Source organism: Engraulis encrasicolus, chromosome 6 (assembly GCF_034702125.1).
Source record: "Engraulis encrasicolus isolate BLACKSEA-1 chromosome 6, IST_EnEncr_1.0, whole genome shotgun sequence".
In the NCBI taxonomy this organism is placed as follows: Eukaryota; Metazoa; Chordata; class Actinopteri; order Clupeiformes; family Engraulidae; genus Engraulis; species Engraulis encrasicolus.
In genome coordinates this window covers 33870869-33890868 of record NC_085862.1, presented here as the reverse complement: position 1 = coordinate 33890868, position 20000 = coordinate 33870869, and the positions used below count along the sequence as shown (strand labels likewise).

At 44.8% G+C, this 20000-nt stretch overlaps 1 protein-coding gene across 2 annotated transcripts in view; it reads right to left on the bottom strand.

Moving 5' to 3' along the window:
- kita (KIT proto-oncogene, receptor tyrosine kinase a) overlaps positions 1–20000 on the bottom strand; it is a 49181-nt gene that overhangs the window by 18704 nt on the left and 10477 nt on the right. For both annotated transcript variants that reach the window (XM_063201333.1, XM_063201332.1), the window contains 5 exons: positions 17144–17315; positions 16295–16481; positions 13323–13438; positions 12511–12625; positions 7802–7986 (listed from right to left, as the gene is read on the bottom strand). In XM_063201333.1, the coding sequence (XP_063057403.1) occupies positions 7802–7986; positions 12511–12625; positions 13323–13438; positions 16295–16481; positions 17144–17315 (775 nt within the window). The remainder of the gene's footprint in view (positions 1–7801; positions 7987–12510; positions 12626–13322; positions 13439–16294; positions 16482–17143; positions 17316–20000) is intronic.

The window sequence follows — 20000 nt, the reverse complement described above, 5'->3', positions numbered from 1 at the left end:
CTGTGTAGAGTACAGTAAGCTGTTTAGTGCTAATGAGCTTTATGGGGCTCTGCGAAGCTGAGAGTGCAGAGTGTGCAGGTTCTAATCTGTGGTAAACCTGTCAGAGCCTTCCCAAAGCCAGGGCTTCTTTACTCGCCCTCACTCACTCACTTCATCCAAAAAACCTAGCCCTCCCCTCCCTTATTGCAAGCACACACTCACAGACACACACACACACACACACACACACACACACACACATACATGCACACGCAAGAACAAACACACACACACGTACACATCAACGCACCCACCTGCCCATTTTTTGGCCCTGCTTCATCAAAAAAAAAAAAGATTCCCATCCATAGCATGTCTGTCTCTTGAACTGTAGGTTCACTTGCAGATGTGAACACATACTATACTATACACATACACGGACGGGCGAGCACACACTCACTCACTCACACACACACTCTCTCTCTCTCTCTCTCTCTCTCTCTAGTGATCTGCATCGACTGTACCCACTTAAAACATTCTTAAGTGGCTCCCCACATATTGAGTTACCAGCCCTGTGGAATGTCTAGCATTCCAATGGACCCCACCAAACACATTCCATTTACGCTTCAACAATCAAGTGTGTCTGTGTCCATGTGTGTGTGTCTGTGTGTGTGTGTGTGTGTGTGTGTGTGTGTGTGTGTGTGTGTGTGTGTGTGTGTGTGTGTGTGTGTGTGTGTGTGTGTGTGTGTGTGTGTGTGTGTGTGTGTGTGTGTGTGTGTGTGTGAGCGTGTGTGTGCGCGTGCGTGCGTGTGCATCCGCGCACGAGCGAGTGAAAGAGAGGGAGAGAGAGAGTGCATGTTTGTGTGAAGTGTGTGTACGGGCTGGCCATGTGCAATGTGTGTGCATGTGGGTTTTATGCACCTGCATGTGTCCTGGCTCGTTGTGTCTCAAAATCAACGGCTAAATATTTAAACAGTGCTCACTCTACAAGCACCTGACTGGCACCCAAGTCCCCCGTCCTTGCCCGCACCCTCCTTACACTCACTCCCTAGCTTCAAGGTCTCTTGCTTTGAGGGAAAACACCCTCCTGGTTTGTCCATGACTCCAGGGCTTTTTCCGACACTAACTGTCAAAGCCATCTTGACTTAGGCTCTCCTGCAATGGTGTAAGACCAGTGTAGACAAAATGCAATATCAGACGGGGTGTATCCCACCTTACCCATGCAAGACTTACTGACATGAATCTAGACTGCATATCTACAAAACCTACTTTATTATTTCACTGCAGGAGGTACTAAATGAGTCAGCATCTCTCTGTATGCGATAAATAAGCTTTCCAAACGAAGATTCTAGGTGCGTCCAACTTAAACACTTAAACGCATCCGATAGCCGCTATCTTGCTCACTAGATTCTGGTGCAGTTGGCATGGTTCCTACAACTTAACAAACAGTAAAAGATTAAAAAATACCCTACCCTAACGGCAGATAAGCGGGATAACGGTCTTCGAGGTCAACCAGTTCCACAAAGTTAATGGCTTGGTGGAGGCAACTCTGTCTCTGTCACGCACTTTGCCAAAGTTCTAAGCCCCCGAATCGCTATTGATTTTGTGGAATCGGTCACCTCGTCGGCCGTTATCCCTTACGTACGTATAGCCAAGCTAAATGCAAATGTGATGATCAGCAACTTGCAATCATGAGCAGCCAGGTGCAAGCGCTTTAAACTTAAGCTCAGAGTCATCCTCTCCAGGCAGAAATCATTTGTCAATGAGGGACAGGCAACAAGCTGGCAATGAAGTAATGCACAGAAACACAAACACTTGCACAATCAATGAGGTGTGTGCAGTGTAGTACACGGTTCTCAGGAACTGTAATGAACACAGGTTTGTAATTCATTGCCAGTCATCAGATAAGACAGACTCAAACAAAGCTCTGTTCTCTGTAAACAAGAGTAATGTGCTGGAGAGTGTGCCAGCAAATGTTGTTGATGGTGTGGAGGCCATTGGCAGAGAACCACCACAGATTAGTCAAAGTCAAAACATACAGTCCCCATGCACAGCCAGTGTCCAGGCACTGGTGACATGCAGTCATATGTAGACCTAATGAAAAATAAAAACGTAAATCACCGCACACCGCACACTGCAAACCGCACACTTTGATTGGCTAAATATTTATTCTGGTCAACAAAAAATACATTACTACACTTAACAATTAAATAAACTGAGATACTGTTATTCATTTAAAACATTGGCTTTTATTGCATTGAGTTTGTGTATCCAATAGGCCTCTCTCTGCAGCAGCTGTTTCATTAATTACCCCCTTGTGGGTTTGGTTGTACATGTTCTATATGAATACATTTTAGGGAATTTTAGGGCCAAGGTTATTGGCAATTATCAACAAATCCAAATGTACAGTAAAGCCAGGCTACAGTATAAATGCCATGTGTCATGATCAGTCACTAGCAATCGTCTACAGCAGGGTTGTCAAACTCATTTCAGTTCACGGGCCATATACAGCCTATTTGACCTTAAGTGGGCCGGGTCAGTAACGCTTCTGCAAAACATCAGCAATTCCAATATGAAGCAGAAATTTGCGGTCAATCATCTTGAGCTGGATGACAGCGGGTGTATCAGGAGCATTCACGGTATATAGTCCGATTCGGACGGACCCCCGGTAATTCAGAATAATTACGGAGAATGTCTGAGTTCTTAGTCCTGTGTGAATGCGACATGTAAATAATATGTGAGCTAATCATTCCGCCACGAATTACCTACTGTATTTCGGCAAAACACAGACGGCCTTGGGTAATTTCATGTCCCATGTCCACAGCACGCCGTTTGCACCCCCTTATAATGTCTGTGAATTGAGTAAATAACGGACGTTTGCTTATCCCATCAGAAAGCGCCACGAAAAATCACAGAGGTCCGGGGGCAATTGCGAATTACCAGGAGTCTATAGGTAATTCATCCCGTGCAAATCAAGCTTCATGACAACAGCAAAAAAGCCACATTTGTTGTATTAGAAGCTTGAAATATCAGACAACTGCAGAAAATTGTGTGATGGGCTAGAGATTTACTTCTTATTTTGACATTCTTATTTTTTTCTCTCTACAAGTTTGGGGCCGGATTGAACGCATTGACATCTGACGGGCCACATCTGGCCACCGGGCCTTATGTTTGACACCTGGTGGTCTACAGTCAGATACAATCACTTTAAAATTTAGCTGATTCATCACTTCCAGGAAGAGATCATTTGCCAATGAGGGACAGGAGATAAGCTGACAAGGAACTCACACAGCTAAGCTATACGCAAAACATAAACACTTGCACAATGAATGAGGTGTGTGCAGAGCTGTACACGGTTCTTAGGAACCGTAATGAACACAGCTTCGTGACTCATTGCCAGTCATCAGACGAGACAGACACAAACAAAGCTCTGTTCTCTGTAAACGAGCCCAGGAGCGTCTTCAAATAGAAACGATAGGAGAGTGTAAGCAGAACACAGAGTAGTTCCAATTAGACGAGGAGTAACGCGCTGCAGAGTGTGCCAACAGCTTTTGTTGATGTTCATTTTATGGATGGTGTGGAGGCTATTGGCAAAGAACCAACTAAAGATTAGGAGTAAAGATTAGGAGTCGGAGATGGAGTGAGGTAGACCAAGACGTGCCTTTGTGTGTGTGTGTGTGTGTGTGTGTGTGTGTGTGTGTGTGTGTGTGTGTGTGTGTGTGTGTGTGTGTGTGTGTGTGTGTGTGTGTGTGTGTGTGTGTGTGTGTGTGTGTGTGCGTGCGTGCGTGCGTGCGTGTGTGTGTGTGTGTATGTGTGTGTGTGTGTGTGTGGTTTCAGAGGAGTGTTAAGGAAAACCTCCAGAACATCCACTGGGGGGGACGGGAACGTCCTTAAGTCAAAGTGTGAGGCTGCACCCTTACCTATCCATCACCCACGTATAACACAATCTGGACTTTCTTCCAGGATATCACACCAAATTTGGAAGACAAGCCAAAGCCAAGTTCAGTAACACTGAGGTGAGTTCTATGGAAGAAACCAATGCTGTCACAGAATGATGGCTGTGCGTTTCACAATCTCCAGTCAACATGTAGCCTGCTTATTTAAGAAATATTATGGGATAGGAAATCAACTTTAATTGCCCAGCTTTTTTGCAGACTTTAGCGCTATATTGTATGGCTACTCAAGCCAAGTATATGTCAAGCACACCTATTTATGCAGGTAGGAACTGATCCCTACTTTGGTGTGCTCCCATAGACATGAACAACTAGACTGCCTGTGCAGTCGCCTTCGACTGCTTAAGGTATATCCCCGAAACGCGACGCTTCCAGTCCCCAATCATTCCTACCACTCCCGTCCACCTTTTCATGAACGTTTATGATGAATACAAAATATAAAATAAATACATTTGATATCTATACATAGATCAATGACGTGCATAGGCTTAAAACCAAATGACTATTGTGAAAATGAAGGAAAAATGGGGCAAATGGTAACACTGTTTTAATGGTTCACTATTACAGTGGATATACCACATTAGGTACAGTGTAATAACCAGTGCAACAATATTTAATACCACGTCATACCAGTGTGACACCATGTACCAATTTTGTACTTATATCATGTAGGCTATTTGTGTGTAAGTGGTATTACATGGTATTGCATATTTGTACACTGGTATTACACTAGTATTACATGGTATTGCATATTGTTACACTGGTTATTACACTGTACCTGGTATTGCCCATTTTTACACAGGTATTACACTAGTATTACAATGGTATTAAATATTGTTACACTGGTTATTACACTGTAGGCCTACCTGATATGGTAGATTCACTGAAAATGGTGAACCATTAAATTAAGGAGTTACTGGGCAAATCAATCCACCCAGTCAGAAGTTATGGGCCAAATAAAAATTCCACCATTTTGAAAGTGTTGACCTCCAAACTCGAATCAGTTCATGAACCTACCCTGCAGCATTCAGACACCAAATCTGGGACAAATCCATCCACCCGGTCAGAAGTAATGGGCCAAACAAAAAATTCGGCCATCTTGAATTCGGCCATCTTGAAATTGTTGACCTCCAAACTCGAATCAGTTCATGAACCTAGCCTAGAACATTCACACACCAAATCTGTGACAAATCCATCCACCCGGTCAGAAGTAATGGGCCAAACAAAAATTCGGCCATCTTGAATTCGGACATCTTGAAATTGTTGACCTCCAAACTCCAATCAGTTCATGAACCTACCCTAGAAACATTCACACACCAAATCTGGGACAAATCCATCCACCCGGTCAGAAGTTATGGACCAAACAAAAATTCGGCCATCTTGAATTCGGACATCTTGAAAGTGTTAACCTCCAAACTGTAATCAGTTCATGAACCCACCCTAGAGCATTCACACACCAAATCTGGGACAAATCCATCCACCCGGTCAGAAGTAATGGGCCAAACAAAAATTCGGCCATCTTGAATTCGGCCATCTTGAAATTGTTGACCTCCAAACTCGAATCAGTTCATGAACCTACCCTAGAACATTCACACACCAAAATCTGAGACAAATCCCTCCACCCCGTCAGAAGTTATGGACCAAACAAAAATTCGGCCATCTTGAATTTGGCCATCTTGAAAGTGTTAACCTCCCAAACTGTAATCAGTTCATGAACCCACCCTAGAGCATTCACACACCAAATCTGGGACAAATCCAACCACCCGGTCAGAAGTAATGGGCCAAACAAAAATTCGGCCATCTTGAATTCGGCCATCTTGAAATTGTTGACCTCCAAACTCGAATCAGTTCATGAACCTATCCTAGAACATTCACACACCAAATCTGGACAAATCCATCCACCCGGTCAGAAGTTATGGACCAAACAAAAATTCGGCCATCTTGAATTCGGCCATCTTGAAAGTGTTAACCTCCAAACTGTAATCAGTTCATGAACCCACCCTAGAGCATTCACACACCAAATCTGGGACAAATCCATCCACCCGGTCAGAAGTAATGGGCCAAACAAAAATTCGGCCATCTTGAATTCGGCCATCTTGAAATTGTTGACCTCCAAACTCGAATCAGTTCATGAACCTGCCCTAGAGCATTCACACACCAAATCTGGGACAAATCCAAACATCCGTTCAAAAGTTATCGCGTTAACACGAAAGACCTTACGCGGCGGCGGCGGACGCGGCGGCGGCGGCGCACGCAAAACCATTACATCCCCGACGCTCCGCGTTTCGGGGATATAATAAACCATAACGTGTCAAGGCCTATCCACCGTCTTTATTTACGCTAAGGGCTACACTTAGCGTTAAGTCAAGATGTATTGCGTTAAGTCAAGATGCATCAAAACTACATTGAAAACTATCCACTATTATTTTAAAATGTTGCTCTGCCGTGTCTGGTGTAGCCAGTGCGATTGATTATGGAGGAGGCTAATTGTTACTGTAGATAAGTCTTCGACTTAACACATCCAGTGTATCTCCAGCTTTAAACTGCCACTCATAGCTCTCGTGCAGGTATGTCAGAGTCAGGCCCGGGGGCCAAATCTGGCCCGCAGAGTCATTTTGTTTGGCCCGTGAGGTAATTTCCAATGTGTATTACAGCTGCCCCACATACACCATCAATGTATAGCATAACACGACTTCAACATGAAATTTGGTGTGTCACAGGAATATGAGTGGGCCCAGTCCAATGAAACAGCTAACACTCACATACAACACAATATATGCAGGCACATTTGAACTACCATATATGATGGGAAGGAGTGTGGGTGGGTATTAAGGGCACAATCTTGGTCCATTTTTAAAAATAAATACTGAGTTTGGCCCATGACTTTGTTCAAAAATGTTGATTTTGGCCCTCAGTCAATTTGAGTTTGACACACCTGCTCTAGTGCTTTCCACACCTTGGAACAGGTGACCTGAATTCCCATGCGGGCACTACCTAGTGACCCATATATGTGTTATGGAGATACGAAGGGATTAACTTTAATACTATCCCAAGGGGAGGGGAACTTAAATGCTACCATGCAAAACACACAGAAGCCAGAGAGACAACAACATAGAGGATGCCAGCAGCAAATCAGCATGCAATAAGAGCAATAAGAGATGGCAACCTTTCCCCCTGGCCAATGCTAGATGCACGTGATGTTCTGGGTTTGGCACCACCCGCAGGCAACGCAATACACTGCAGGCAGGCAGGCAGACAGACAGACAGACAGACGGACAAACAAGCAGACAAACAGACATACACGGTAGGCAACACCTGGCACAACCTTCTTAGGGAGGACAGGTAAGAAGTTGCAGCAGGACGACAACAAAGATCCAAGGCCCAGTCATTGGTCAAGGCCTGGGCTTAAACCCTCATGGCACTTGACTAGAGGTTAAATACTTGGCACTGTAGCCCCACTTCCCAGAAGCACTCTATATGATGCAACATCTGTGATTACAGGAGCAAGTCCAGTGATCAAGAATGAAAGAGCTTGTACACTTACAGACACAGACACAGACACAGACACAGACACGCACACGCACACGCACACGCACACGCACACGCACACGCACACGCACACGCACACGCACACATTCATATACTGTATAACTGGTTGTACATGTGCGTGTGTGTGTGTGTGTGTTTGCGCATTATTTTTTGAGTTTAAGAAAAAGACAGCACACACACATAGACACACACACACACACACACACACACACACACACACACACACACACACACACACACACACACACACACACACACACACACACACACACACACACACACACACACACACACACACACACACACACACACACACAACTCACCACTGATGGAGAAGAGTGTGTAGACCTGCTCCCCCTCCACGGTGGCCACACACTCCAGCGTGGGGAAGTGGCTCTTGCTGATGTTGAGGCGGCTCTCCACCTCGCTGATGCCGAACGCCGGGTTAGACAGCGTCACCGTCACCACGTCCTCCTCTTCCTGCGTGGCGTTCAGCAGCTGGGAACACCTGTCGGCGGGATTACTTGACATTACATTACATTGCATTTGGCATACACTTTTTTTTTAAAGCAAAGTGACTTACAGTCAAGGACATAATTATAGCCAACATCACTAGCAGATACGAAGTGCACAGGAAATATGCGGATGCAAGCGCAGATGCAAAATAGGGTTAGCGTTTTTTTTTTTAAGTAACACCTACACATCATGTCTAGAGTCTGGCCTGGGATTGGGCCAGCTCAAGCATTATTGTAGTAGATCGTCACAAATGAGGAGAATCTTTACTTGCTTCTTGAAATTGATATAACTACTACAGATATGTACCTACCGGTATTACTATAGTATTGTAGGAGCGGGAAAGGATCTGCACACTGCTTGCAAAAGACTTAATTTATTAGGAGCAACGTTTCGATCATAGATCTTCTTCAGGCATCTTGTAGAAGATGCATCTTGTGGAAGATGCCCGAAGAAGATCTATGATCGAAACGTTGCTCCTAATAAATTAAGTCTTTTGCAAGCAGTGTGCAGATCCTTTCCCGCTCCTACATGTGACAGTTTTTTGATTTGGCACCTGCTGATGCTTTTTTGCTGGATGTGCGCACTTTCCACTACATTACTATAGTATTGCACATATTACTGGTTACACCCACATTCAGCTGAGAACACCTGAGGGGGACAGATAGGTGGGATGTGGGTGACAACCTGTTTGTTACGCACACAGAGAAATGTACATATACATACATAAAAACACACATGCATGCATATATACGTGCACATATGAAGAGTTCAGATGCAAAACCCCCTAACTCCATTTCTGAAGACCTGCACTTCTATATTTTTAGAGAACCCTGTTGTTGGTGTGGTTTACGTTCATGTACTTGATAATACATATAAATAGTTATATTACATAAATAGAAGAAAAAAATATGCAATTTTGATAGCTTTGTATTAAATAAAAATGAATTAAGATTATTTTCTGAAAAGGAACTTAGGGGGGTTTACATCTGAACTCTTCATATGCACACGCACACACACGCATGCACGCACGCACGCACGCATGCACACACACACACACACACACACAAACACCCGGGACATGCTTTCTACAGGATATGTGGGCACATGTGGTGCACAAACAAATTGCCATGTGTATTTTATATCAATGTTGTGTGCGAGAGAACACCTGACACAAGGTACACAGACACGTGCGTACGGTGCATTATTGACGAAAGGGCGATCTGCCAAAGTTCCTTGTTGAGGTCGCGGTATACTCTATAGAGTCAGAGAATGGTGGAAAGCATTAATGAGAGCCCCGTTGGCGATCTTCCCCCTAGACGACACCTCCAGTTTTGTGCAAAGTGCTCCGATCGTCCTGAAGCAATCAAAACCTTTAAGAGTGTGGGTTTTTGAGCATTCTATAAAAAGAATGCGTTCTATAACAATGCAAGATTCTACAATTTCATATCGTATTGAATGACGGCGAGAATTCTATAGAACTTTCACTGCCCGAACATTCCCGTCACAACGGTGTGACGGTACACTCTTAAAGGTTAAGTGCAGTTGGTCGCGAGTGGTTGCGTGAGTGATTTAAATCACATAGCAAGTACCCAGCTGAAGACTTTTGGAGTCCTGGTGTAAAAGCAGATTCAAATTAAAATTCTTCTGCAATCCCTGATCATTATAGCATCAAACACTTAACTGAAATCGCATAACACTTGTCTCTCAGTGTAAATCAGACTAATCTGCCCAACAACCCACACTGAGACCTGTATCGGCAGATGTCTGGCTGTGTGTCAAGCCCGTCAGATGTCACGGATAGATTGGAATGCAATCTGTGTGTTTGCGGTTGGAAGTAATGCATTAAGGACAAATCTTGTCCAGGCAGTGAAATGCATGTCTTGTGGACAGCTGATAAGTCTCATCACACGCACAGACACAGAAGCACACAGGCGCGCGCACACACACACACACACACACACACACACACACACACACACACACACACACACACACACACACACACACACACACACACACACACACACACACACACACACACACACACACACACACACACACACACACACACACACACACACACACAGCTACTTAGGTCAGATACCGGAGCACGCTGGACTCAAGTCATGGCCCAATCAGCTGCGTTTGGTGGTTAAATCAAAATGGTACATATAGCCTAAAGTGGAGCACATGAATCCTAAAGCTGAGAGGCCAGGAGGCTTCCATGGAGTTCTGATCAAGCAGTGCATCCTTAACCCTGTTTTCTGTTGAATGAACCATTGTGGCGTTCAAGCCCCACAGGCTGAATAAACTGACCAATAAATGAATAAAACAAACAGGACCTTAAACAAATTATGACCCCAACGGTCGAAATCAGGTTTCTGAGGTTTTCAGGAATGTTCTGCTGCCTCAATCATTACTCACAATCACTTTGGTGGAATCCCAGCCCAACCTGCATATCGGTTGGAAGTGAAGCCTGACAAATTACGAGATGAAGAGGATGAGATAAAAGGTTTGTGTGGCGCTACGAGGAACTGTTGGCGCGTGGCCAAGCTGTACCCAAGTGGAGAGCAGTTTGTAGAGAGCAGATAGCAGCCTTTTGGCTGTAGACATTTTTTTAGCAGTTTCTCACAGTACGCCTCAAGGCCTTTGGATTTACAAACCTCAGCCTAAACTCAGCTGAGGTAAAAGGGTGAGTGCAGCACAGTCCTGAAGGCAAACCCACAAGTTGACGCCTTTTATGGTTTCAAAACCTATCCAAAGCTATTTTTGAACTGTCATCATTTTTTTCTTACAGTACCCAATACTGTATTTCATTACACAATACACATGATACACACACACAGATGGGGAGGGGAAGGAGGAGGGAGAGAGTATGTGTGAATGTGTGTGTGTGTGTGTGTGTGTGTGTGTGTGTGTGTGTGTGTGTGTGTGTGTGTGTGTGTGTGTGTGTGTGTGTGTGTGTGTGTGTGTGTGTGTGTGTGTGTGTGTGTGTGTGTGTGTGCGCGCGCGTGCATGCATGCATGCGTGCGTGCGTGTTCAGGTCAGCATATGTACGTCCTGTTCTGGTCTTATGTACAAGTATTAGGCAAGGCACATTTACAGTGCTTATACAGCACAGTATTAGTATAGCGCAGTATTAAGGTGACATGTGAGATTGTACACCCTCTACTGTTACTTAGTCAAACACAGCTTTAAACAGATAATGCACAAACACATAAACACACAGCCCCACCCCCTCCTCACACACACACACACACACACACACACACACACACACACACACACACACACACACACACACACACACACACACACACACACACACACACACACACACACACACACACACACACACACACACACACAGTTCTGCTAAAGCAGCACATCCCACACCTGTTGTTTGTGTGTTTGTGTGCGCTGGGTAGCCCCCCCTATGGATATGAATGGTGATTACCGTGTGACTGGATAATCGCTTTGTATTGGAGTGACTCACAGGACTCTCACTGGCACCCAGACCTCCCTCTATGACAGCCAACGGTGGCGGGGGTGGTGGTGGTGGTGGTGGTAGGGGTAGCCCCACCTAGTGAACACACCCCATCACATGACCTCCCCGTCGACCAATCACGCGCCACAGTGGGCACGGAGCAACCAAGTCATGCGCCCTCAAGGTGGTCAGCGTGTTGATTTGTCAACATAGTGATGACGTCACAGGGGATCACTGGGCGCATAGCTGATCCAATTATAGTGCGATTGCCACCTCATGTGATGGTCATGATAGTAGGTCAGACCACATGCTTCGGATTTACATAGTGAGTGAGTGAGAATGACAGTGACAGTGTGTCGGTCATTGAGGAGTTTGCATGTGGCTGTAATTGAGGTTTTTAGACCATAACTGTACAAACATACTTTTGGAAACCCCGGCATCTCATCCAGTGTTGCACTAGTTTCTAGTAGCAGATTTGACAGGACATCAAATTTGGTTGATAGTATCCGTACAGTGTGTGTGTGTGTGTGTGTGTGTGTGTGTGTGTGTGTGTGTGTGTGTGTGTGTGTGTGTGTGTGTGTGTGTGTGTGTGTGTGTGTATGCGTGTGTATGTGTGTGCATTTTTGTGCATTATGTGTGTGTGTTTATGTGAGTGTGTGTGTGTATCTGCATTTCTGGGCATTGTGTGTGTGTGTGTGTGTGTGTGTGTGTGTGTGTGTGTGTGTGTGTGTGTGTGTGTGTACTCGTGTATCTGTTTCTATACATTATGTGTGTGAGTGTGTGTGTGTGTGTGTGTGTGTGTGTGTGTGTGTGTGTGTGTGTATACATGTACTGTGCACTGTCGTGTATGTACGTGTGTGTGTGTGTGTGTGCACGCGTGCATCTGTTTCTATACATTGTGCGTGTGTGTGTGTGTGTGTGTGTGTGTGTGTGTGTGTGTGTGTGTGTGTGTGTGTGTGTGTGCATGTGTCCGTGTGTACACATATGTGTGTGTATGCCTATGTGTGTAGCATGTCCGGGGTGAGTCACCTGGTGTGAGGCTGGTCACAGTAGTACCAGGTGATCTGAGGAGCGGGGTAACCTTCGGCAACGCAGCGCACCTGTCCGTCCACCGGGCCCTCGTGAGACACGATCTCCGGCTTGCCTGTCAGGGTCAGAGGTGAAGGTTCAGCTCAGGGGTCAGAGGTCCCTGCTCCTTGACTCAGATGACAACAGCGATAATCACCTGTCATGGCAGCGCGGTAGCGACCGAAAACCGAGAGAACTGAAATTCACACCCAACGGCTAAGGATGCTGTTACTGTAAAGTAGGCCACTCACTAGTGGTCTACGTACTGTATGTAGCAATTCTTTCCAAAAGGAAAATAGGTTATTAACCCCTTAGCACAGCACCTATGTTATAACCTTACTGTCACCAAAATTGTAATGTCTATGTCTTAATCTGTTACTTAAGACTATCGGCACTGCGGTCATAGCAATGTTGTTATGATGTAGTTTCAGTAGGAGTATTTTCAGCAAATAGTGAATAGGCCCGCTGGCGACCCCATCTGCAGTAAGAGGCTACGTAATATACTGTAGCATGTCTTTCAACTTCCACAAAGAAGTCCAATTGCTTACAATTACTCTTTTTATGCTGTACAGTAGGTGTCACACTGGTTTTATATGGTGTGATTACAAGATTGCAAAATGGACTTCGACATTTCTGCTGTACAGGCCAGCTTCGTTATACTTCTTTGATGAGACTGGCATTCTCTTCTGATGATGATAAAATTGAACCTCAGCAGCTTAAAGTGCAGGGGCTAAGACTGCATAGGAGCAGTATATGACAGTATATGGACTCACTTATGACGTGGACGGTGAATGTTTCGTTGACAGAAGCATCCCCATTGGATGCCTCAAAGGCGTAGACTCCGCTCTCTGCCACTTTGAGCCTGACTAGCTTCAGCTCGCTCCTGTAGCTGGAGGGTTGGAGCACAACAATAATTAGACGTTAAATGAGGCATCATCATCATCATCATCATCGTCATCATCATCATCATCATCATCATCATCATCATTATTGTCATCGTCATCGTCATCGTCATTATCATCGTCATCATCCTTTTCATTGACAGGGGCATTGACAAAACCATCCCCATTGGATTGTCAAAGTCATCATCATCCTTTTCATTGACAGAAGCATCCCCATTGGATTGTCAGAGTCATCATCATCCTTTCCATTGACAGAAGCATCCCCATTGGATGCCTCATCTGTGTTGTCTCCGCTTTATGAGACTTGAGCCTGACTAGCTTAAAGTGACACTGTCCCATTTTTGGAAATAAGCTTATTTTATACCTCCCCTTGAGTTAAATAATAGGGTTTTACCATTCTCCTGTACTGTCAACTGTTCTCTGGGTATGGCAGTGCAAATTTTACCTCCATGCTAACAGTTAACATTGAGTCCTATGAGACCAGCTCGCGACTAACTGGTCTCATAGGACTCAATGTTAACTGTTAGCTTGATGGTAAAATTTTCACTGTCATAACTAGAAAACGGTTGACAGTACAGGAGAAAGGTAAAACCCTATTATTTAACTCAAGGGGAGGTGTAAAATAAGCTTATTTCCAAAAATGGGACAGTGTCACTTTAAGTTCACTCCTGTAGCTGTGGGGTGAAACATTACATTACATGATGCCTCTTCTTCCTCCTCCTCCTCCTCCTCCTCCTCCTCCTCATCAGCATCACCATTATCATCATTGTAATCATCTTAATTTTCAGCGAAGAATTGACTGAGCTTCAAGCTCTTTCCCAGCAAAGCCATGAGTACAATCACACAATTGTGTAATAATGTGTGTAACTTTCCATGATGAAAATGTGTATAATGTGTGCAATGTGTGTGCAATCTTCCTCAGATGTTGAGTGCGTATTTAATGTGTTACAGTATTACAACACAGCTGTGTTAGTTTGGCATCAACTCAACTGTCCTTTTTCATTATCTCTGTGTCTGTTGTGGCCTCAGGGTTGGCCGGTAATAGCCAATTCACATAGAGGGGGTAAATGAAGCCTTGACCTCTGATGACCAACCCCTGAGGGCTCTCTATGTGATACACTAAGTGTGTTTGTGGGTAAATATGCCAATGACCTACTGACCTTCCAGCTCAGTCACAACACAACGCCAGCCAGTCAGACACAAACACAGCTGAGGTAAAGATAGGCAGACCTTTGACTCTCAAGACTCGAGAGTTTTACTGCCCTTTTATTGTTTTCTGGTAAAACGAAACTCAGTGTTAAATTGCCACTTGGTGATCACATGAATGTGTCGCTGTGCCATAACCGCTAAAAAAGGGTGCCATTCCCAGTGAGACGGAGGGAACATCATTTATGAGAAGCTGTTGTTGTACCTATAGCAATAATACCCTAAATGAATCAGATGTGCTAATGCAACAGTAAAGTAAGCAAATAAAAACAAAACATTTTAGTAAATGAGTCTTTGTACTGTATTTTTGAATGAAATGGTGAACCTTTATGCAGTTGTATTTCATGGTATGAGCTGCATTCAAAAACTTCCTTTACAATACACTTAGCTAAAGCTTTCATCCAAAGCGATTTACCGTTATTAGAGGATATTGAATACAGCATCCCTGCAGCAATATGGGGGTTAGGTGGCTTGCTCAAGGGCACTTCAAACATGCACGACTTTTCCTATTCGTCAGGGTGAGATCCAAACTTGCAACCCTTTGATCGAAAGACCGACTCCCTAATCAACAGGCCACAGTTGCCCATATTGTGCCCTCTCCCGCCGGCAACCCTGAAATCGGATCTGCACTCCTGACCACTACGTTCTGGCTGGAGACTTGACAAACTTCACACCTCTTCTCTTCAAGTTTCGACAGTGAGACTTCTGTCTTCATCAGAGGGTCACCCTCTGATGAAGATGGAAGTCTCACCATTGAAACAAGTCAGATAAAAGATAACACTTTTGCATGTCTGAAACAAAAAAGAAACTTAAAGAATTGATTTGACTTTAAGACATAATTGATGTCTTAAATATACATCTATTAGACTTCACACCTCTGCTTTGGGACCATGGCATTCCACACCCAGATCAAAGAAAAGACTTGTCCTGAAATAGAAGCCTCCGGAACAGCCGTAGGACATGAGGGTCATTAAATGTTTGCCTTTGAGACGGATATTTGATTGTGCTTGCCTGAGTCTTTTATTGGTGTCATTAGTGGTCCTTTGATGTGCAATTGATTTCACAATGCTGCTCTAACTTCCACTTTTGTGGAAGTGCCAGAGGACAAGACATTCTTTTCAGTACATCACAAATACAACACAATGTTGTGTGCTCAGAGTTCAGAGTTCAGACACAGTCAGTCTGTGTGGACGAGGTGGGGGTTGGCCACAGCTAAACTACACTGATGACAAGGATCAGGATCTGCCTCTCGTGCAAACACAAGTCCAGACCTACAGAGCGGATCCATCTGAACTCTGACAGGACTCAAACTGGACTGAAGCCATTGTGTGTGTGTGTGTGTGTGTGTGTGTGTGTGTGTGTGTGTGTGTGTGTGTGTGTGTGTGTGTGTGTGTGTGTGTGTGTGTGTGTGTGTGTGTGTGTGTGTGTGTGTGTGTGTGTGTGTGTGTGTGTGTGTGTGCGTGCGTGCGTGCGTGCGTGCGTGTGTGTGTGTGTATGTGTGTATGTGTGCGTGAACGCGCATGCGTGTGCATGCGTGTGCATGCATGTTTGTGTGTGCATGCGAACATACATGCGTGCATGTGTGTGTATGCGTACACGCATGTGTGATCATACAGTATGTGTACGTTCTTCCTCACCTGTGTCCTGTGGCCTGGGTGATGATGACGTGATCGGAGGTGTTCCACAGCTCCCGGCCCATGTACCTCCAGGTGAGGTGGTGAGGCCGGGGGAAGGCCTGGATCTGGGCCCTCAGCGACAGGTTCTCCCCCACCCGCACCCGCACCGTCCTGTTGCTCGTCCCATTCACGGTGACGAAGCCTTTACCTGTTGCACATTCAGAGACATTCAGAGACATTCAGAGACATTCAGAGACATTCAGAGGCATTGAGAGATATTCAGAGACATTCGGAGATATTCAGACATGCACGCAGCAAAGAGGCATGGTCATCCACATCGGCAAGACCAGGGCTAATGTGGTTTAATCAGTGTACACAGATGGGTTTTGGTTTAACTCATTTAGCATAGGTTTAGGCCTAGTCATGGCAATGTGGCCAAAGAAATTGTAATGTGTGTGTGTGTGTGCGTGTGTGTGTGCGTGTGTGTGTGCGTGTGTGTGTGTGTGTGTGTGTGTGTGCGTGTGTGTGTGCGTGTGTGTGTGCGTGTGTGTGTGTGTGTGTGTGTGTGTGTGTGTGTGTGTGTGTGTGTGTGTGTGTGTGTGTGTGTGTGTGTGTGTGTGTGTGTGTGTTCTTTCTAGTATTTTAGGGGGACATTTCTACTGTTTATGTAACATTTTGCTGCAAACAACTTGTGTGTGCAACCACAAAGTAGGGATTGTTTTAATGAAACACTCCTAAGCCCAATAATTCAATTTAACCCAATTAAAACCATTTAACACTGATTGCTTTTTCCAAGCATTGGTCCCCCGTTCCTCCAACACATTCAGCGTTGTTTGTATGCGTGTCGCTTTCTCTCTTAGTTTCTCTCACCATAGACCTCCAGCTGTACAGTCTTGGTGCTGGTGCCCCTCTCGTTCTTGGCCTCGCAGACGTACTTGCCCGAGTCGCTGGTGACCACGCTGGAGATGTGCAGCGTCCGGCTGCGCAGGTGGGAGATGACTGGCTCTGTTACGAGGTTCGAGGTCTTCTGCTCTGCGGGGCGCTGGGATGGCAGGGAAAGGATGAAGCCCAGACAGATGAAGAGAAAGAGGAATGGAATGGGTCAACATCTTCACAGGAAAATGTATGATCATAGTGATTCATCAAACACAAATGTATTTATTTCATTCATTCATTCAAGCACAAAGCCCTGCTTACATAGTGATCGCGACGTGTGAATGAACTACCATTTTACTTCTGAGTTACTGCTCTTGAGCCAACTTAGCACTTTGCACTGCAATTGGTACACTTAATTAATTAGTCACTACTTTTGTTGGCAGATAGGTCCATTAATCATGATGAAGGTACCACATGCACTGAGGTGCTGGGGATCAAATGTGTTCATGAACAAGTACCGATGGACTCTTTGTGCTTGGCACCTTGGACTCGGAGTATGGCCTATTGATATATTGATCGATCTATTGGTATTAATTGGTACTAGTCTAACAACATGATCTCCAAAAAATCCGTGCTCCTGGACACGGATGTTAAGGACACAAAATCCGTGTCCAGGAGCACGGATTTGGCCAAAATTCCGTGCTCCTGGACACGGAATTATTTTCCGTGATGGACACACAGAATTGCTCTCTATACTCCCACAGCTCAATGTTTCCACAGTCTTGTGTTTTCTCAGGATTTTTCTAATTTCAAATATTTTGTCTCAAAAAAAACATTTCTTACTGACAGGTTAGGGTTAGAAATTGTTTTGGTCTGGGCAAAGCTAGTTTTCATGCATTCATTATATGAGTTTGATAGCCTAGCAACCAACTGGAAAAGGTATTTCTCAAAAATATGTCTGTAATGACAGGTTAAGGTTAGGGAATGTTTTGGTCAGGGCACAACTTAAATTGCTATAGCATTATTTTGTTTAGGATTAGCATTTGGTATGTGTTTTCTAATGATAGAGTTAACACAGTGCTGTGGTAATATCCTATAGAAAGCACTTCCGTGTGCCCATTACGGAAAACAATTCCGTGTCCAGGAGCACGGAAAACAATTCCGTGTCCAGGAGCACGGAATTTTGGCAAAATCCGTGCTCCTGGACACGGATTTCGTGTCCTTAACATCCGTGTCCAGGAGCACGGATTTTTTGGAGATCAGGCTGAGTCTAATCTCTATTATCATAGTTATGCATGGAGCATGTGTATTGCTGCGCACTAGAAGTTCAGATAAATAAGCAGGTCCGTGGACCCAAACACAGAGTTTTAGAGGGGAGGGTCGGTTCCCACATTGCAATAGACACAAAAAGGTGTAGCACAAGGAGTTTTTTTCATCTTGAGAGTAGAGCAAAGCAGAAGTTTCCGTGTGCTTGCTTCATCAGTACTCTCTGTGCGAACAGTGAGCCCAACGACTGAGAAGCCATAGTTATGATCAAGACATGGATGGCCCTGCCGTGGCCTAACGGTAGGGCACTGGGTTACTACGCCTGCGATCTGGGTTCGATTCCGGCTCGGGTGATTTACCCATCCTCCCGCCATCTCTCTCCCACTCACTCACTGACGCATCTCATACTGTCCTATCGAAATAAATATGCCCCTAAAAAATATTAAAAATTGATTATTTTATATTTATTTTTTATCCTAAACGTAATACCTTTGCTTACAGCTGACTGAAAATGCAACCCAGCACTGCCACTTGATGTAGCGCTCTAATAATCATGCGTACATGGATGAGCAATGTTAATAATGAGCTACTGGTTTACTAACGCAGCAGAATCTATTCTAATGTGTCTGCATGCGTGCCATTGCTTCTAAAGAATGAAATTGACACTACTTCCCTATTTTGATAGCGAAAACAGTTTGGAGCAGCTCCATTAAGAGAAAACTTCATGGTTGTAATGTTAGTAAACCCACAGAGGTTAGATGTAATGTGCCTTCCATGCACTTTAAGTGACATCTTTACATATGGTCGCATTTGCAGGGGATTAGTAGGGTTATTTCTCCGGACCGTTTCACAGGAGTTGCAACTGTCGGCGAAGTACTCTGCTATCTTTACTGACACGGTGCGTTTGGATGGGACTAAATTCGTTATTATTACTTTGCCCAACTGTAGGTCCCCCCATAAAACTAATTGGGTCCAAATAAGGCTTTAGTTTGAGGGTTTGGTTGGAGAAATGCCTGGCTGCAAACTGCACTACAGCTTAGCGCTCCTGTTGCTGCCAGTGCCTCAAGTATGTAATTGTAGAAATGTTACATCCCGAATAAATTGAAATCGGAAAAAAGCTGAGCCCAATCTACGCTGGTTGTTTACAATGTCCATAAGAGCAGCCAAGAAGGTCAGCCAACTACTGTAGTTCTTGGCCAGCAAAAACACACAAACACACAGTCTTTCAAAACAGAGCCAAAGTACACATCATGAAATAATAAAAGATATGGGTGCTAGTAATAGCCCCCTCCTGAATAATATAATTGGGTCATATAATATTGGGTCACCGCCATTAAACAGTTCTCTTGGTTAACATCCAATCAAGGGCAGGCTTGGGTAAGCGGTTAGGGCATCAAACTCGTAGTCCAATGGTTGGCATTGCCAGGTTGGTGGGGGGAGAAATTCACCAGTGCTCTCCCCCATCCTCCTCCATGAGGTACCCTGAGCATGGTACCGTCCCGCCACACTGCTCCCTTTTGGGTGCCTTTGGGGCGCCTTTGGGGCGCCTTTGGGGGCTGCCCCCTTGCACGGTTAAATGATGTGT